The 21,097-nt window shown below is 43.2% G+C and overlaps 1 protein-coding gene across 12 annotated transcripts in view; it reads left to right on the top strand.

The window, feature by feature from the left end:
• The first annotated feature begins 1,508 nt into the window (after positions 1-1,508).
• The window catches only part of Ebpl (EBP like), a 35,123-nt gene continuing 15,534 nt past the window's right edge, over positions 1,509-21,097 (top strand). For 9 of the 12 annotated variants that reach the window (XM_078016044.1, XM_078016039.1, XM_078016043.1 and 6 more), the window contains exons 1-2: positions 1,522-1,755; positions 20,263-20,332. In XM_078016044.1, coding sequence (XP_077872170.1) covers positions 1,585-1,755; positions 20,263-20,332 — 241 coding nt within the window. In that variant the 5' untranslated portion in view covers positions 1,522-1,584. Of the gene's footprint in view, positions 1,756-20,262; positions 20,333-21,097 lie in introns of all 12 variants that reach the window. The other 3 variants (XM_078016047.1, XM_078016048.1, XM_078016046.1) reach the window with 3 other exon arrangements.

Below are 21,097 nucleotides of genomic sequence, written 5' to 3'. Positions count from 1 at the left end.
GCAGAATATGAAGATAGTGATTCTAATTAGTTTTTTCCTCATCAGCTTTCTATTTTGCTCTGAAGGGGCAATAAGATAATCACTAAAGGAGGATGTCAGAAAATTGGTGGGGAAAATGCAGTTGAGAAATAAACTGAATATAAGAAGAGAATAATCATAACTTTTCTAAGTTATAGGAGAGAATTCAGAGCATTAGGTGGCAGGTTGACCATATACACTTTTCAGTCAGCAGTTATTTAATTGGGCAACTAGCAACCCCATGGCCTAATAGAGATTATTATTATAATGGCATGAAACTAGCAATAGATGTGTAAATAAAAGAATTTAATCTGATATCTGCTACATTAAAAATGGTATAGGAAGGGGCTGGGGTTTGGCTCAGCTGTAGAGCACTCACCTAGCACATGCGAGGCCTTGGATTTTATTCTCAACACATAAATAAATTAAATAAAAGTATAAAAAATGGTATAGGAAGTGGCTGGGAGGAAAAGGTTTTGAACTGCAGGCAGTCATTTTTTTTTTAAATTATAAAATACAGACAATAAAATTTACCACCTTAGCCATCCAGTTCAATACTGTTAAGTATATTTACGTTGTTGGCAATCAATCTCCACAAACAATGTAGGATGATACTTAGTGCAGACTGGGGGAAAGGGAAAAGAGGAATTATTTAACGGGTATAATGAATCTGACTACTTCAGATACCTTATGAAAGTGGAATCATACAGTATTTGTGTCTTTTTCCACCGACCTCACAGGGTGGTTGTGAAGTAAAATAAGGTAGGTAAAAGCATCTAATGCCATCCTGATATGATTTAGTGCTTCTCTGACCCTTTGCTGATTTTTTTTGATTTTTCGCAAATGGAAGTAACAGCCACATGAGCTTTAAAAAGCTTGTTGTTGGGCTGGGGTTGTGGCTCCGTGGTACAGCACTTGCGGAGCACGCATGAGGCACTGGGTTTTATCTCCAGCACCACATTTAAAAAAAAAAAAAAAAAAAAAAAAAAAAGCTTGCTGGTCATTAAAAACAGACTTGCAAGGCCAATTAGACACTTTAGTCCCGAAATTTATCCCGTCTCCAGGCAAATTTTTCATCAGACTTTAGTTTTGTGGTTAAAGTTTTGACCCTTAAAAAAATCTGCATCAGCCTGGTGCGGTGATACATGCCTGTAATCCCAGCGACGCGGAAGACTGAGGCAGGAGGATCGAACGTTCAAGTCCAGCCTAAGCGGGATAGGGAGACCCTATCTCAAAATTTAAATAAGTAAAAACAACTAGGGATGCAGCTCAGTGGTGAAGCGCCCCCATTACCTACACCCCCCCATCAAACCGTATCAAAAATGTGTGCCCCTATTATGGGTGCTTTGGGACTAGCCTGGAGCAGGTTTGGTGGAGGTGGGTGAACTGGTTTGACTCCGGGAACCTGCCGGGCGGGAACCGCTGGTGACCCTCTGGGCTCTCGGGCTGGCCTGGAGGCGTGGCCACAGCGGAACCGCGCCCCGCCCCTGCCCGCGGCCCCACCTTCTCCCGCCGCGCCCCGGGAGCGCCCTCCGGTATCCGGCTGCGCACGCGGGCAGCTTCTGCATGGAGGCCGGCTGGGGGCTGGGGGCGGCGGCCGGCCGCTCGCTGCTGCTGTGCGCTGCGCTGCTGGCGGCGGGCTGCGCGCTGGGCCTGCGCCTGGGCCGCGGGCGCGGGGCGGCGGACCGCGGCGCGCTAGCCTGGCTCTGCTACGACGCGCTGGTGCACTTAGTGCTGGTGAGTGTCTCGCTCCGGGCTGTGCTTCCCTCTGGACCACCCTTTCCCATTCCAGGGAGTTTCCGCTGGAGATGATGGCTTTTCTTCCCGGTGGGTGGAAGTCTGGCAGGACCCGGGTGGGACCTGGACACTGGCGTGCTGGCCTTTGGCCAGATGCTGCATGGCCCCGAATTCTGATTCCCGAGTCTGTGGACAGAGCGCGCCGCCCTTCTAGTGCTCCCGGTTCCTGTACCAAACTTAAAGCAAAACAAAAGCCCAGAAAATTGCTAGAAGAGTTTCTGTTTGATTAAAAGCTGCTCAAAAGCAACAGCCTTGGCTTCCTTGGCTTTATAACCAACGTGTAAGTGTTGAACTGAAAAAGACTTAAGTTTAGGTCCTTTTTGAATGGCAGAACCTTCACTTTTTGAATGGCAGAATACTACAATAGTATTACACCAAGGCTGTAATAGTAATCACATTTATTAAGCACCCACTGTGTGCCTGGAACAGTTCTGCGTTTAAAATTTTTTTCTTACAACATCCCATAAACTACTTATTCTCCCCATTTTACAGAGGTGAAACCAGATCCTGAAAAGTAGCTGGCATAATTCTGAGTTGGTTTCTTCTGACTCAAAAGTTTGCACTTTTTATATCGTTGTGTCCTTAAAAATTCACCCCACTTTATAAAATAGCCAATAAGTGTGCATTTAAGAAGATTCTGTTGAAATACCCCCACCCATATCCCTTTTTTAAACTTTTTTTTGTGGGGGGGTGGGGGGTGTGTGGTGCTGGGGATTGAAGCCAGGGCCTTGTGCTTGCGAAGCAAGCACTCTACCAACTGAGTTATATCCCCAACCCTGTTTTATTTTCTTTTTAAAAACTATGCCAAAATATCTTATTGTTTGTAACTTTGACCTAGCTTATATCTAGACAGATCTTAAGACAACATGAAGTCAAAGTCCATAGCATTGAGAAAGAAAAAGGAAGCAAAATTTTTGGTAATCATTTAGCAAATGTGGATGTTTACCAGTTAAATGTGTGTCTATACCAGATTTTGCTGGAATTACAAAATATCTTCTTTCCTGATAATCAGTATGGAAGATAAGAGACCATGAATATTTCCCACAGCTCATTTATTTATAGAATTGATTTTTAAGCTGTCCCTTGAACTCAAAATCTGCCAAAGAACAGGGGTAGTAAAACTGGTTGCTGAGCCCACTAAAAAAACAAACAAACAAACAAAAACAACAACAACCAAAAAAAGAAAAGAAAACAGATTATGCCCTGCACAGTGGAGCACACTTGTAGTCCCAGGGATTCAGGAGACTAAGCAGAAGGATCCCAAGTTCAAAGCCAGCCTCAGCAACTTAACAAGGCTTTCAACAGTTTAACAAGATCCTGTCTTTTGTTTTTCCATCAGACACAGATTTATTTAGGAAAAAAGATACACATTCAAGGGAGAATATAACCCATCTCCAGAGGGAGAGACCTCCCCCGCCCAACAAGACCCTATCTTAAAAAATAAAAATGACTGGAAATGGAACTCAGTGGTAAAAGTGCCCCTGGGTTCAACCCCCAGTACCCTCCAAAAATTTTTAAATTTATTTATTTTAATTAGGTATATATGATAGCAGAGTGGGTTTTGATTCATTGTACACAATTGCAGCACAACTTTACATTTCTATGGTTGTACACAATGTAGCATCGCACCATATGAGCAGTCATACATGTACCTAGGGTAATGATGTCCATCTCATTCCACCATCTTTCCTGACCCCCTGGGCCCTCCCCCCCTTCCCTCACCCCTTCCTTCCCCCCTTCCTTCCCCCTCCCTTCCTCCCCTCCCCCTCCCTCCCCTCCCCTTTGCCCAATCAAAGTTCCCCCATTTTCCCATGCCTTCCCCCTCCCTGTTATGGATCAGCATCCACTTATCACAAAGAATATTTGGCCTTTGATTTTGGGGGATTGGCTTACTTTGCTTAGCATGATATTCTCCAACTCCAACCATTTACCTGCAGATATCATAATTTTTTTCTCTTTTAATGCTGAGTAATATTCCATTATGTATATATACCACAGTTTCTTTATCCGTTCATCTACTGAAGGGCATCTAGGTTGCTTTCACAGTTTAGCTGTTGTGAATTGAGCTGCTATGAACATTGATGTGGCTGTGTCACTAGTATGCTGATTTTAAGTCCTTTGGGTATAGACCAAAGAGTGGGATAGCTGAGTCAAATGGTGGTTCCATTCCCAATTTTCCAAGAAATCTCCATACTGCTTTCCAGATTGGTTTCACCAGTTTGCAGTCCCACCACCAATGTACGAATGTGCCTTTCCCCCCACATTCTCACCAACGTTTATTATTGACTATATTCTTGATAGCTGCCATTCTGACTGGCATGAGGTGAAATCTTAGAGTAGTTTTGAAAAAGTAGCCTACTTTTTCCTCTATTAGGTGCAGGGTCTCTGGTTTAATTCCTTGGTGCTTGATCCACTTTGAGTTGAGTTTTGTGCATGGTGAGAAAGAGGAATTTATTTTCATTATGCTGCATATGGATTTCCAGTTCTCCTGCACCATTTGTTGAAGAGACTGTCTTTTCTCCACTCTATGTTTTTGGCACCTTTGTAATATAATGCAATGTATGAATGTGCCTTTTCCCCACATCTTCACCAGCACTTATTGTTGTCTGTATTCTTGATAGCTGCCATTCTGACTGGCGTGAGATGAAATCTTAGAGTAGTTTTGATTTGCATTTCTCTAATTACTAGAGATGTTGAACATTGTTTTCATATATTTGTTGATTGAGTGTATATAGCTTCTGAGAAGTGCATGAGATAACTGTATTGTGTGATTTTGTCACTATGTCTTCTATTCTGTACCATTGGTCTACATGTTCATTTTGGTGCCAGTACCACGCCATTTTTGTTACTATAGCTTCATAGTATAGTTTAAGGTCTGGAATTTTAATGCCTCCTGCTTCACTCTTCTTGCTAAAGATTGCTTTAGCTATACTGGGTCTCTTATTTTTCCAAATGAATTTCATGATTGTCTTTACTATTTCTATAAGGAACAACATTGGGATTTTAATTGGAATCACATTGAATCTGTAAAGTGCTTTGGGTAGTATGGCCATTTTGACAATATTAATTTTGCCTATCCATTCACCCCACTTTATAAAATAGCCAATAAGTGTGCATTTAAGAGGATTCTGTTGAAATGCCCCCACCCACATGCTTTTTTAAGAGGATGGAAGATCTTTCCATCTTCTAAGGTATTCTTCAGTTTCAGTTTCTTTCTTTACTGTTCTATAGTTTTCATTGTAGAGATCTTTCACCTTTTTTGTTGATTCCCAAGGTTTTTTTTTTTTTTTTTTTTTTTTTGAGGCTATTGTGAATGGGGTAGTTTTCCTAATTTCTCTTTCAGAGGATTTATCATTGATGTATAGAAATACATTTGACTTATAAGTATTGATTTATATTCTGCTACTTTGCTGAATTCATTAATTAATTCTAGAAGTTTTCTGGTGGAGTTTTTTTGGATCCTCTAAGTATAGAATCCTCTTGTCAGCAAATAATGATAGTTTGAGTTCTTCTTTTCCTATCCGTATCCCTTCAATTTCTTTCTTCTAATTGCTTTGGCTAGAGTTTCAAGGACTACGTTGAATAGAAGTGGTGAAAGAGGGCATCCCTGTCTTGTTCAAGTTTTTAGAGAGAATCCTTCCAATATTTCTCCATTTAGAATGATGTTGGCCTTGGGTTTAGCATAGATAGCTTTTACAGTGTCGAGGTATGTTCCTACTATCACTAGTTTTTCTAGTGTTTTGAACATAAAAGAGTGCTGTATTTTGTCAAATGCTTTCTCTGCATCAATTGATACAATCGTATGATTCTTATCTTTTTTAAAAAATATTTACTTTTTATTTGTGCATGGACACAATACCTTTTATTTTATTTATTTATTTTTATGTGGTGCTGAGGCTCGAACCCAGGGCCTTGCACATGCTAGGTGAACGCTCTACCTCTGAGCAACAACCCCAATCATGAGTTTTATCTTTAAGTCTATTGATGTAATGAATTATATTTATTGATTTCCATATGTTGAATCAAACTTGCATCCCTGCAAAAAATTTTTTTAAATTATTACATTTTAGGCATACAAAAAAGGTCTGAAAATACTAAACAATATGTCTACATGTCCACCACCTAGTTTAAGAGTAAGTCTACTTTGCAATCACAGTTTTAAAGGTAAAAGGACACATAACTTTATTGATGGAGCCTTGAGCTGTAGTCTGATGTGTGGAATTATGTTCTGATCTCTCTGTTTCCTGTTCTGAAGAAAATATCCCCCACACAGCCCCTTCTTGAGGCATTTATCTTTCTTGACTGCAGAGTATTCCACTATGTGAATATACTGTACCTCAGTTCTTCAAGTCAAAGATGCACATTTTCCCACATATTACAATAATCAATGATATAACTACTGTGAGCCTGTTTCATGTGAAGAACAGTAGTTACTAATGTCACTCGGAATGTGAAACCCATATTAGAAATTTCTTTTTCAGATAAGTGTAAGGAGAAATTTAGTTTCTCCTAAAAAAATGGATTTGTGTATTCTTCTCTGAAAGTTAAGGACAATATAAATGTTTCTCCCTTTTCTCTCAAACTGCCTGGAAGCTCAAAACCATATTGGAGCTCTATAGTAACAACAAAAGATGATCTGTGTAAATATATTCTTATTGACCTCTGATCTGGATGCTTATTCCTTTTTATAACTAATATTTTTTTAATTCTAGTATATATTTTATCACTTAATTAAATGTTTTTGTTGTAACTGATCTAAAATGTTTTGTATAAGGAAGAAGTATACACACTTCAAAACCTTTTGGTACTACAAAATATGTTGTATTTTCTTTGAAATGGTGAAGACATTCTACAGGAAATATCTCAGTCTGGTCCTAGTTTTTTTCTTTATAACTAAACATTTTTTTTCAGTGCTGGGGATGGAATCCACCCTCTGTTTTGTCTTCCCCTCTCTCTCAAGTACCTGGTGTTTGGAGCTATTCATGTATTTGCTGATGTTGAATGAATGAAAGAATTAATTCTGTCCTTTTAGTTAGTAGTAGTTATCAGTCATTTTCTTTTTTTTTTTTTCCCTTCCCTATATTGGGGATTGAACTCAGGGTCACTCAACCACTGAGCCACATCCTCAGCCTTATTTTGTTTTATTTAGAGTCAGGGTCTCACTGAGTTGCTTAGCACCTCCCTAAGTTGCTGAGGTTGACTTTGAACTTGCCATCCTCCTGTCTCAGCCTCCTGAGCCGCTGGGATTACAGGTGTGTGCCACTGTGCCCGGCTTCAGTCATTTTCATTTTGAACCTCAAATTATTCGGATATCTAAGATGGTTGCAGTCTTGTAAGGCAAAGTGTGTATAAATTCCATATTTCCATGACGATTGTAAAAATGCACATATATGGGCAGAGCTCTGCCACCAAGACCCAATCTGTTGGCAGTGGCCAGCACCCTGGAGAACTTCCCGGGGAGTTTAATCATGCCAACCTGGGCTGCTGCTGCAGAGCATGGTATTGGAGGTTTGGTGGCCCCACAACTGGAAGACCTTTGACATTTTCCAGTGCTTCAGGCAGCGTCAGTGAGTGGGTGAGACCCCCTCAATAAGATGGATTCATAAAAAGAACAAATAAAAACTTTCAAAGAAAAAAAAAAGCTGGATTCAGCCACATAGCCAGCTAGACTGCCTGCAAACTAGGGGAGCTCCTTGAGGTTCTAGATGCTTCTCACATCCTCCTTCTGCCTCCCCTTGATCTCCAACCACTGTTTCCCAGGGATTCAAGGGCTTTCCCAGGACAAGTGGTCACCTTTCCTGCTCTTCTCCTGTCACCTTCTATTGAACCTTTTTCTTGCATCCTTGTTCAATTAATTGCTCTTACTATAACACTCTTGGCTTTAAAAAAAAAAAAAAGTGAGGGAATATAAGAGAAAATATTCATTGATAGCTTCATCATTTTGGAGGGATCATCAAGTAGGGAGAAAATAAATGCTTTGTTTATTTTTTTTTAAACAGTTTTTCTTTTTTTAATATTTATTTTTTTTAGTTCTCGACGGACACAACATCTTTGTATGTGGTGCTGAGGATCGAACCCGGGCCGCACGCATACCAGGCGAGCGCGCTACCACTTGAGCCACATCCCCAGCCCCATAAATGCTTTGTTTAAAAGTAGACTTTACCAGCTGGGTATGGTCACCTTTAATCCAAGCAGCTGGGGAGGCTGAGGCAGGAGGATCCCAAGTTCAAAGCCAGCCTCAGCAATTTAGCGAGGACTTAAGCAACTTGATGAGACCCTGTCTAGAAATAAAATATAAAAAAAAAAAAGGTCTGGGGATGTGGCTCAGTGGTTAAGTACCCCTGGGTTCAATCCCTGGTATCCCCCCTCCAAAAAAAAAGTCGACTTTACCAAATTGTGGTAAGCTAAAGGGAGCCCCAAATTACAGAGGGGGGTGATCTTTCATCTGGAAAACAAAACATAAAAGAATAAAAGAATCAGCAAGATTTTCTTGGTCATGCTGGGGATGGATCAAAACCAGGGCTTTGTGCATGCCAGGCCAACACTCTGGCACCCAGCAGCATGAGCGCAGACCCCCAGTCCACCCTGCTAATGCCCGTGTGCCATGGACAGGGACCCAAGAGCCAGTACTGCTGAGTTGACAGGTGGAAGTGCACATCTCTGGGCAGGGCCTGGAGGGAGCACAGCTCACTCTGTTAGGTGACAACACCTGCTGGTCCCTGGTCCCATCAATTGGAAGTCATGCTTTCATTAGGTGGATGACAGCTGCCGCATAATATCTGAAGTCACCTGCACCCTGTGGGGGACCCCTGGAGGCTGTAGCAGCTGCTCCCTCCTGGAACAATGATGTCTGCTGTTGCGGCAGCCAGTCTGATTAGGCCGAGAGTTTGTGAATCTGATTTGAAAATGCTAATCACTGTTGACAGGGTTTGCGAAGGGATTCTATTCTTACCCACTCTGTCCTCCCACTCTTAATAATAATGATTGTGGCGATGTTTGCTCTGGGTTTTCAAACACACTTAAAAAAAAAAAAACTCCCAAATACCTTCAAAACACAACTTTGACCTCTTTTTTGTATTTTTCTATTTTTATAAAGCCATCTTCGTGCTATTTTTTTTCTTAAGGATTGCAACAAGTAAATTGAGTACTCTCTGTAAATTGGTTATCAGTGGTAGGTAGCAGTAGTTCACACAAGGAGGATATGTGTTTTCTCTGAGCTTTGACTTGCAGACGTCTTGAGGTCTATAAAATATGTTGTTAAAATAATGGATCTGGAACACCTTAAGAGAAAAAGGAGACTGGCCTTTGTTGCTTCATTTTATTTGTCAGGAGACATTCTACTTTTTAAGTTCATTTTTGTTAGCAGCTCAGTGAAACTGATATAGTTCAGTCAGGTTTTAAGCATCCAATAGGAAGGGTCCTGTATTTTTTAAGCCAAGTGTCTGGGTATGGGGTTTGGTCTTTTTTGTTGTTGTTGTTTATTTATTTGTTTGTGGTGCTGCACATTGAAACCAGGGCCTCATGCATGCTTGGGAGGGCTCTAACCCAGAACTGCATCCCCAGCCCTTTCTGTTTTTTGTTGTGAGTCAGAGTCTTGCTAAGTTTCTGAAGCGGGCCTCAAACTTGGATCCTCCTGTCTCAGCCTCCCTGGTAGCTGGGGTTATAAACTGGTGCCACACCCAGATAAAGTTAGTGTATTCAATGGATAGCAAGAGAGATACCCAGCAGGTATCACCCACAGTCAGGACAGGTAAAGAGAGAAGGTGAATAATGAGCGTTGTTTCCTTTCATTGTTTTAAAGATGACCATTATCTTTCCTTACTTTTCACTCCAGCATCTATTTTCACCCTAAATATGCTGCCAAACTCAAATGTGAAAATTCCTGTTGGCATTTGTCAGGGAGGACTTTGACAATGGAGGGGTGTTAAGAAGTGCCCCCAGGTTGGAGCCCACCGCCCCATTTTGCTTGTGTGTTTTAGCACGTGTGTGTGTGCACTTGATGCTCCCACTGCTAAAAGTATTCAAGTATCTTCTGCCTGGCAGGTGCACCTGCAGGAGGTAAGCAGCTTTGCCTGAGGCTTGTTGAGGTACAAATAATTGGGACTCACAGCAATGACTGCTGAAACACCACTGTGATAGAAAAGCGCCTCTGCAGAGCAGAAGAATAGCCAGTGGCTTGCTTTTGCTTTCTGATGTGCTCTGTGTGCTGTGTGCCTTGTAGTCCGCCCATGTGGTGAGGTGTCTAGGTGGCCAGCATCCCTACAGAGTAGGCTCCTGCCCAGGAGGTCTGAAGTTGAGAAAATAAGAAGTCTAAATAATCAGTAAGGAATACAGACAAAAGCAGAAATTAGATTTAAAGTGAAGCGCCGGATGGGTCTTCCAGTCCTGATAGGAGCTGGAACTGAACAACTCAAAAAAGGGGGAGTACATCAAAGGCAGGGATGAGCCAGGTGGGGTGGTGCTCGCCTGTAATCCCCGGGGCTCTAGAGGCTGAGACAGGAGGATCAACAGTTCAAAGCCAACCTCAGCAACAGTAAGGTGAGAAGCAGCTCAGTGAGACCTTGTCTCTAAGTAGAATACACAATAGGGCTAGGGATGTGGCTCAGTGGTTGAGAGTCCCTGAGTTCAATCCCCAGGACCCCTCCCACCACAAAAAAAAAGAGAGAGAGAGAGAGAGAGAGAGAGAGAGAGAGAGAGACAGGGATGAGGTTTCAGCGGGAGGAGTCTTGGTCTGCGCTTGCTTCTCTGGTATGACGGGTCTTGCAGTAAACAGGGTGATTGACATTTTGGCAAGCCATACCCATCTCTGGGACTGTGCTAGAACGTGAGCCGTGCTTGCTCTTGCTCCAGCTCATCTCCACATTCCCACACTTCTCTCACTTCTGCACCTCTCCAGGTTCCGCCTTCCCCGTTATCGCAACACCCTACAGGTGGCCCTTGCTGGGTACCACGCACCTTGCCTCTGAACCTTAGAGCTCACCCGTGACTTAGTCCCAGAGGGCGGGACTTGACCCTACGTTATGATCAGAGGCTTCTGGAGCTGAAAACCTATCACCCACATTCCCCCCCCCCCCGTGATGGTGTCAGGGTCACTCCCCGTGAATGGGGCAACGAAAAGACCACACAAACACAGAAATACCTTTTTGGGGTTCAAGGTCAGCTCTGAGGCCTCAGCTCCCATGCTGAAGGGAAAGGGGAACAAGGGAGGCAAGAGGCCAGAGAGAGAGAGCCCGCCCTGAGCCCCTGTTTTTATTTAGGGGGGAGACATCCAATAGGAAGTTGCACCCAAATAAGGTCAGGGGATTGTGTTACACCAAACATGGGGGTGACACCCACCCCCAGAGCTGCACTTCCTTACCCAGCGAAGGTGAGGCCCACCTGCCTCGCACTTCCTGGATGCCAGTTCCACACCCCCATTACTCAAGGCCAAGGGGGGTGCTCAGCTCCTGTTCAGAGCCCCACAATAGCCTTCCATGTCCATTCTGCAAGTCAATACAAATTTCATGCTCCAGAGCCTAGAAATAACTTTGAAGGGGAAAGAACAAAGTACTTTTCTAGTTCGTTAAAATAAAGTATGAATCCACGGGCAGAACTGTCTCTGCCTCCGTTCTTTGCAATTCTACAGATAATTTTGGCCCTTGGCACGTAATAACTAATGCTTTCCATTCCGGGAGTCTGTGTGGTTAGAACAGATCTGGTTCAGGAGCCCCCAAGGACTCTTTAGACCAGAATAGCCGTCTGCTTCTGCAGCTCTGCCTCCAGCGCCTCGCGTCTTAGGTTTTGAAGTGAGTCGGGGGCTGTTGGAGAGGGAGCTGCACCCGGGGCAGCCTGCAGCATCTGGCCTGTGTCTGCTGGTTTTCATCTCTCCTGAGCTCTTTGGTGTCAGATCAGGCCAATCTGGAATCACAAGCCTTTCAGAGATCAGCTGGAACTTTGATGTTGGCATCCCCACTTCTCTGACTTTCCTCTGCAGGTCGTCCTGTGGGGGAGTGCTTCAGGACTCCCTGTGAGCCATGCTGAGGGCTGCCACGGCTTAGGTGTCCCTCAGAGGTGCAGGGGCTGGAGGCTGGGTCCCCAGGGTGCTGCTGTTGGCAGGTGGTGGAATCTTTAAGAGGCGGGACCTACTGAGAGGTCCTTGGGTCACTGGGACTGCTACCCTCAAAAGGGATTATGGTAGTTCTTATGCAATCCCTCGGCACTTCTCACAAAAGGTTGTCACAAAGGACCAAGCCTGGCCCTCCCTCTTTCTGCTTTCGGACTGGAGATGTGAATTTTCCTCCATACACACCCTGGACTTTACTGTTTGTCATGGGGTGAGGTCCTGCCTCCAAACTTCGAGCTAAAATCAACCTCTTTCTTCTAAAGTTAGCCCCTCTCAGATATTTAGTTGTTTTGAAATTTATTTATTTATTCTAATTTGTTATGCATGACAGCAGGATGCATTTCAATTCATACATAGTACACATATAGAGCAATTTTCTCTCTGGTTGTACACAAAATAGAGCCACCCCATTCTTGTCGTCATACATGCTGTCCCTCTCATTCCACCCTCTCTCCGACCCCCTCCCTCCCCTTCCCCTCCCTCCCCTTCCCCTCCCTCCCCTTTGAGATATTTAGTTTTGGTCACAAAAAGCAAATACAAGGGTAAACAAGTTTGATCTTGTTGGGAAGGATCACCAGCCCTCAGAGTTGTTTTGAGGGAAGAATCAAATAGTTGATGATGTTGCCTACGGTATGAAGAGAGAAACCAAGTGTTTGTGGACCTGTTGGGCTCCCTTTTTATGGAAAACATAAGGGCAGTGTCCCTGTGAAGAACCCCACCACCACCGAGGAAACGCCGGATCTGTCATTAGACAGTGCGGGTCCTCACTGGCCCACCAGCCCTGCCGGGGCCTGTCAACACAGGGCTGCCTTCAAGGAGCTTCAGTAGTGGAGGCGCTGGACAGAGGAACACGGGGTTGTCATTCAGCCTAGTGAGTGAGTGATGGGACCCTGGCCAGGTCGGGAGGTGGCATGAAGGAGGGAAGGATTCACTGGGGTTTTAGAGACAAGAGGAGTAGCCACTCAAGATTCACCACCCACCCTTTGCTCCAAGGTGCATCGACAGATCTTATTCTCAGGTTCCTGGGATAGTGGCCCCTGCCCTGCTTTACCCAGGGCTTTGACTTTAGCAGGATCTTGCTCATGGAGTGGCCTAGACCACTGTGTGTTGGTACTGTTGTGGTTGGGATGTGGTTTCAGCCTGTCTCCCCAAGGGTCCGTGTGGTAGAAGCTTGGTCCCCCAGTGTGGTGGTGTTAAGGTGGAGGAGTCTTTTGAGAATTAGGGCCTAGTGCAAGATAATTAGGTCACAGGGGCATCACCCAGGAAGGGACAGATGCTGATCTTGAGAAGTTAGTGAGTTCTTAGGAGAGTGAAGTGTTACAAAAAAGAGCAAGTCTGGGTCGGGTGCAGTGGTGCACATCTATAATCCCGGTGGCTAGGGAGGCTGAGGTAGGAGGATCATGAGTTCAAAGCCAGCCTCAGCAACGGCAAGGTGCTAAGCAACTCAGTGAGACCCTGTCTCTAAATAAAACACAAAATAGAGCTGGGGATGTGGCTCAGTGGTTGAGTGCCCCTGAGTTCAATCCCCGGAAGAAAAAAAAAAAAGAGCAATTTTGGATCCTGAATTCCCCTTCTCACTTTGTGATCTTTCCCTCTCACACCTGCTGCTGCTATTATGCCATCCTCCATGTGGTGATATAGCCAGGAGGCCCCTGCCGGAGCTCAGTCGATGTTCCTGGACCTCCAGAGCCATATGCTAAATAAACCTCTTTTCTACAAAAGTCCCCAGCTTCAAGTATTTTGTTATAGTGAAACAGACTAAGAGGGCTGGGGCTGGGGCTCAGTAGTAGAGCACTTGCCTAGCACATGTGAGGCCCTGGGTTCGATCCTCAGCACCACATAAAAATAAATAAAGATACTGTGTCCAACTACAACTAAAACATTAAAAAAAAAAAAAGACTAAGAGAAGTACCAGGTGATGATATCTACATTTTAAAACGTCTATGTTCTTTTTTTTTTTTTTTTTTTTTTTAAAGAGAGAGGAGAGAGAGTGAGAGAGGAGAGAGAGAAAGAGAATTTTTAATATTTATTTTTTAGTTCTCGGCGGACACAACGTCTTTGTTGGTATGTGGTGCTGAGGATCGAACCCTGGCCGCACGCATGCCAGGCGAGCGCGCTACCACTTGAGTCACATCCCCAGCCCACGTCTATGTTCTTAACAACAACAAAGCAAACAACTCAAAGGTGAGCAAAGAATGTGAGTAGACATTTCTCCAAAGAACGTATACAGATGATCTATAGTGCATGGAAAGATGCTCAACCTCAGCGGTCATTAGGGAGCTAGGAGTCAAGACCACTACGAGTCATTGAAACAGCCACATCAACAACAGAGGAAAATAACAAGTGTTGGCCAAGGGCCTGGAGAAGCTAGAACCTGGTGCATTACCAGTGGGAAAACAAAATGGGGACTGCTCCCGTGGACACTTTCCCTAGGTTCCCCCAGTGGTAAGGTTTTGTAAACAATAGTATAGACATGAAGGCAGTCTGCTGATCTTACTAGGGTTTCCCAGGTTTTTATATATATATATATATATATATATATATATATATATATATATATATATATATATACCGCAGTCTGGCTGGGCACAAAATCATGAGCCACCACACACCTTGTAGATTCAAGCAGCAACTCTTTATTCCCGAACTCACACCAGCACTCTACACACAGGTTCTGGGCAAAATCCACGTACTCCACCAGGCTCTGAATCCCAAATACTTGAACTCAGTGGGAACTCAAGGAGCAGGCAGGCGGGCGCTTGAGGCAGCAGGATAGGCCCTATTCCCAGCAGGGTCCACCTTAAACCTGGAACCACCCTAAACCCAAGGATCGGGATACTCCCTAATCCCAGCAGGATACACCCTAAACCTGGATCTGCCCTGGTCCTTGAGCAAGGTCACCTTACTCAAGCATACATGCAATGTCACTGCAAATGACCTGGGTCCAAAGGCAAGCCCATTTCCACAATGGAGAGTCCTTCCTCTAAGCAACATGGGGTAGGCTGACAAGGAAATTACCATGCGTCATTCCTACTTGGCAATGGCTCTCAGCATATATATATATATATATATATTCATTGTAATTGGACACAATATCTTTGTTTTATTTATTTACTTATTTTATGTGGTGCTGAGGATTGAACTTGGTGCCTCCTGTGTGCTAGGAGAGCGCTGTACCGCTGAGCCCCAGCCCCAGCCATTGTTTTTTATGTAAACCGTTCTGACAGTGATAGGGCGAGTCCTCATTGAGGTTTTCATTTGTGTCTCCCTGATCGCTAATGTCATTGAACATCTTTTCATGTGTGTATTCGCCATCCATATATCCTTTTTGGTGAAATCCTCTTTTGCCCCATTTTTAAGTGGAATATTTGTTGCCAAAAAAAAAAAAATTCTCTATCCCGTCCCCTCCTTTGATTTCTTATTATTTTAGTTAGCACTTGTCAGCATGTCCTGCGAATCGCGCATTTGCCCCAGGAGAACTGGCAGTTTGGAGGAAGGAATGAGGAAGTCGGTTTCGGTGTAGGAAGGTGTCTTAGTCAGTCTTGGTCACTGTGACCACAGTACCCAGAAAGAACAACTTCAAGGAAGGGAAGTTGATTCGAGGCTCGAGATTCAGAGGTCTCAGTCCACAGATGGCCGACTCCATGGCGCTGCACGTCCTGGGGGAAGGGCCTGGTTCAGGAGTGTTGGTCTCTTCCTGGAAGGGACAGGGTCACAGGGAGGAGTGGGACAACTGGGTCACACCCCTTTTGGTGACAGTACCACCACCCAGTTAGTCTGTTCAAATCAGAAAGGACCGATTAGGTCATGGCTGTCATAATCCAGTTATTTCATCTCGGAACATTCCTGCATTAATACAAGAGCTTTGGGGGGAAACCTCATATCCAAAGGGTAGCAGAGGGGCACCTACCTCCCATCAAAAGAATCGGTAAAATCTGCTTCCTGGGGCTGGGGGAGGGGCTCAGTGGTAGAGCATTCACCTAGCACGTTTGGGTACCTGGGTTCAATCCTCAGCTCCATGTAAAACAATAAATAAATAAAGGTATCTTTAAAAAAATCTACTTCCTGGAGAAGGTTATATCTGATCACAGTTGAAAGCACAACTATATTCATTAAAACATTACAACATATATATATATTTATATGAAAATATGATATATATATATATAATATATATTACTGTTTAAGACACTAATATGGTAAGAAATATACAGTGCATTCTAAAAGCCTCAACAGGGCATCCCACTTTGTAGGCAGTTCATGGTGTGAACTTGTCATTACTTCAAAATTAACAAACATTGAACACGAAAATCTTCCTAGGTTCTTTAGGATTCTGAGATGGCGATAACACACCAGACACCAGAGATATGTGACCTAATGGGAGCTGAAGATGCATAAGCAGCAAATAGCAGTTGATTGTAGAAACTAACTTAGTGACCTAGAAGTTACAGGGGAGTGAGAAATTTATCCTCACAAGAAGTTTGGGAAGATTTCTTAGAATAAGGAGGGTTTGACAATAAATGTTGGCGAGGATGTGGGGGAAAAGGCACACTCATACATTGCTGGTGGGACTACAAATTGGTGCAACCACTCTGGAAAGCAGTATGGAGAGTCTTCTGAAAACTTTGAATGGAACCACCATTTTACCCAGTGGTCCCACTCCTCAGCATATACCCAGAGGACTTAAAATCAGCCTACTACAGTGACATAGCCACACATCAATGTTTATGGCAGCACAATCCACAATAGCTAAGCTATGGAACCAACCTAGATGCTCTTCAACAGATGAATGGATAAAGAAAATATAGTACATATATATGGAATATTACTCAGCCATAAAGAAGAATGAAATTATGTCATTTGCCAGTAAATGGACGGAACTGGAGACTATCATGCTAACTGAAATAAGTCAGTCCCAAAAAAACAAAGGCCAAATATTCTCCCTGATATGGGGATGCTAACTCATAATAAGTGGGTGTGGTGGGGTAGAAGTTCACTGGATTAGAGAAAGGGGAATGAAGGGAAGTGGGAATGGAAATAGGAAAGACAGTAGAATGAACTGGATATAACTTTCTCATGTTCTTATATGAATACATGACCAATGTAACTCCACATCATGTACAATCACAAGAATGGGAAGTGATACTCCCTGTGTGTATGATATGTCAGAATACCCTCTACTGTCGTGTATACCTAAAAGAACAAATAAAAATTTAAAAAATCAAGTGGCTTTGGGCTGAGATTAAAAACTGAGTAAAATTTTGGGGCTGGGATTGTGGCTCAGTGGTAGAGCGCTTGCCTAGCATATTCAAGTCCCTGGGTTTGATCCTCAGCACCACTTAAAAATAAATAAATAAAAATAAAGGTATTGTGTCCAACTACAATCGAAAAATAAATATTAAAAAAAAAAAAAGAAAACTGAGTAAAATTTCAACAGGTAGATTAAAGAGAACAGATTTGTTCTCTACTCGTAGGTCCCTACATTAGTAATTTCCAGGTCTCTCTCCATCTTGCCCTTACCCTCAGTTGCTTCTAAGGCAGGGTCCGTAACCAAGTGTCAGAATCCATGTTTGGCTCGTGGGCCAGGGAAAGAGGTTGCTAGTGGAAGTCACATCCAGGTTTTGGATGAGATCCACAGTCTAATTTTAGCAAGCCCTTCTTTTATAGAAAGATGGACTAAGGCCTAGGAAGGGTCAGATTCAGCCGGACCCCATCACCCCTGCTGGCCAGAACAGTGGTACTTTTGTCTAGAAAGCTCCCGTGCCAAGCCAAGGAAGCAACGTGGATATTTCACTCTAGCTAATGCTAAAAATAAAAAATGGGCTGGTGAAAATAAAGTGTTACAAAATAAGGAAACTAGAGAATACTTATTTGTGTAAAAATACTGTTATTTACTTCATATATGAATAAATCTCCTTTAAGGAATATACTTTTTATATATCTTTAGATAAACCATGTTTATCAGTTAAGTGACAAAGAATGTCAAGAAAATACAAACCAGCTCTAGAATCTCTGTTTAACAGAGGTTAATACAGAAAAGAAACAGAGATACTCATGAGCTGGAGAGACAAGTTTCTTCTCTCAATCAAAAAAAAGAGCCGGGCACAGTTGGTGCACCCCTGTAATCCCAGCAGTTCCCAGCTCTTGAGAGGCTGAGGCAGGAGGATCATGAGTTCAAAGCCAGCCTCAGCAAAAGCAAGGCACTAAGCAACTCAGTGAGACCTTATCTCTAAATAAAATACAAAATAGGACTGGGGATGTGGCTCAGTGGTTGAGTGCCCCTGGATTCAATTTCTGGTACCCCTATCCACCCCCCCAAAAAAAGAAAAAAAAAAAGCAATTACAAAAACTTTAGGATAAACAAAAATAGGTTACAAATAAGTCATGGCCCAAATGTAAAGCAGACTAATACATAGCATGATTTTCAGACATTCATAAAGCAAGAAAGTATTGGGCTGGGGTTGGGGCTCAGTGGCAAAGGGTGTGAGGCCCTGGGTTCAATCCTCAACACTACATAAAAATTAACAAATTAAAATAAAGGCATTCTGTCCATCTACAACTACAAAAAAAATATATTTTTAGGGGGCTGGGGTTGTGGTTCAGTGGTAGAGCACTTGCCTAAACCTCAGCACCACATAAAGATAAATAAATGAAGGTATTGTGTCCATCTGTGACTAAAAAATATTTCTTAAAAATTTTAAGTATATTCCATTTGCAGTTATTCTTAAGTGACACTGGAATTGGTTCTGGATCTCTGGAAATTGTGACCCACTGCAGTGAATGATATTTCTATAATCACAATACTGTAAATGCTACTGAATGCTTTTCAACTTTTAGAATCCACTGATGGGTGAAACAGGAAGACAGATATGTTTACATAATCATAGTGGAAATATAACTAATCTCCATAATGTCCATACAAAGTGGACCCAAGTTGAGTTGGAAATGGGAAGAGGAGGGAAGGAGCGTGGGGTGGGTCTTGTGATCCTGTTGCGTGGTAGGAAGTCAGGAAACTGCCACGTTGATGAGTGAGTGAGCCGAGGTCCAGTTTATGACTCAAGTTACACATTTGGGCAACTAATTGAAGAATGACATAGCTATCAAAAACTGGAAAACCTGGAAAGCAGAGGGGAGGTGATATGAATTCAACAACTTTTCAGAATGAGCACTCTAAAGAAATATCAGTGTAAATACATAATCAGGAAGATATGGACAGAAATGGTTGAAAGTGGTAAATCTAGGAAGTGGTACTGAAAGTGGAAGTGGTACTGAAAGTGAGCAGAAGAGAAGCAAAGGTGGTTTTGATGTCAAATAAGTGATTTGCTTTGATAAAAAGAAACAAGAGCTGGTATGGTGGCATGTGCCTGTAATCCCAGGGACTCAGGAGTCTGAGGCAGGAGGATCAGAAGATTGAGGCCAGCCTCAGCAATTTAGGGAGACCTTGTCTCAAAATTAAAAGGGCTGGGGCTATAGCTCAGTGGTAAAAACACCTTCGGGGTTTAATCCCCAGTACTGCTAAATAAATAAATGGATGGATGGATGTGGGAAAGCATCCCTGGGTGCAATCCCCAGTATAAATAAATATAAAAAGAAATGAGGAAAAAAATTATATTGACAGCAACAAAATTATTTAAACAAGCAACATGATGTCCCAGTGAATTCTAGTTGTTTTTTTTTTTTTTAAAGCTTAGGCAAAGAAGCACTTAAATGATGGAGAAATGCTCAATAACTGTAGATATTTCATCACTTCAATGCCAAGAGAAAGCCTGAAAACATTTTAAGTCTTCCTAAAAGTTGTCCTGATGCAGGGAGTTAGGGCAAGGGGAAAAAAACAAAACAAAAAAACAACAAAAAACTCTTATAGACATTCAGTTGCCATTTTTGATAAGAGACAGCTTGGATTTTTTTTTTTTTCGAGGGTTAAAAAAAAAATGATCTGCTGTGTGATTTTTCTTAAAGATTTAAGATCCCTGGAATAATTAAAGAGCTTATCTATTTATTACAACAGTGAAGCACTTTCTTTGTGTAAATGTTCACTTATTTTTCCCATAGAGGCACACACCTCTGATTTCATTATGCTAGTGGTTGAAGCTGACATTTATTGTGCATTAGCTTTCGACTTACTCCTTTTGAAGGGCCAGGTAGGCAGGCTCCCAGGTTCACCCCCCGAGGCTGTGATGGTGTGGTCTCAGAGGCTGCTGACCAGGAGGTGGACCCTGGATGGGGGAGGGGGGAGACCGGAGGGGAGGGGAGGGGAGGGGAGGCTGCCACCGCGAAGTGTCCTGTGGTGCCATCCGGTGGTTGTGGTGCTAAACCAGAGCATGTCTTCGTTTTCTTCTCTCTAGGAAGGCTCTTTTGTCTACTTTTCCTTGGTAGGAAACGTTGCTGATTCCGAGGGCTTGATTGCTTCTTTATGTAAGTAATTAAAAATATTTGCATTTGAAATGTCAGAGGACATTAATTGCAAGGGTGGCTGTCAATTGAATGCAGGCCCCTAGGCCTACTGCAGGATTCCGTTTCAGTGGGTGACTCTGTAGAAACAGATAATAGATGAATGGTTGCTGAGGGCTGGGGGTGTGGGGTGGGAGAGTTGGGGGAAGTGAAGAATGACTGCTAATGGGCGGGGGTCCGGGGTTATTTTTTCCAAGTTAGACTGTGTTGATTCAAATCTGTGTCTATAATAAAACCTGTCTAAACAGGGGAGTTGTGCGGGCTGTGAATTACATCTTAGTAAAGATGTGTAACTAAAAATGTGAGGGCAAGCCATGCACAGCGGTGCACACCTGTAATCCCAGCAGCTTGGGAGGCTGAGACAGGAGGATTGCAAGTTCAGAGCCAGCCTCAGCAATGTCAAGGCACTAAGCAACTCAATGAGACCCTGTCTCTAAATAAAATACAAAATAGGGCTGGGGATGTGGCTCAGTGGTTGAGTGCCCCTGAGTTCAATCCCCAGTAACTCCCCAACCAAAAAAAAAAAAAAAAAAAACTTTATTTTTATTGTACATCTCCATTTGGATTCTTATAATTTCTCGGACTTCTCCCGCCCTGATGAGCTATTGACAGGTTTTCCGCATCTTCTTCCTGCCCGTGGACATCAGCCGGCGTCCAGTCAGTGCCAGCTTCCCTGCATGAACTGTGTCCATACTGGCAAATACATGAGCCCCGCAGCAGCATCTTGGC

Source organism: Ictidomys tridecemlineatus, chromosome 6 (genome assembly GCF_052094955.1).
Source record: "Ictidomys tridecemlineatus isolate mIctTri1 chromosome 6, mIctTri1.hap1, whole genome shotgun sequence".
In the NCBI taxonomy this organism is placed as follows: Eukaryota; Metazoa; Chordata; class Mammalia; order Rodentia; family Sciuridae; genus Ictidomys; species Ictidomys tridecemlineatus.
The sequence above is the reverse complement of the archived record's forward strand: the minus strand, read 5'-3'. Positions and strand labels throughout refer to the sequence as shown.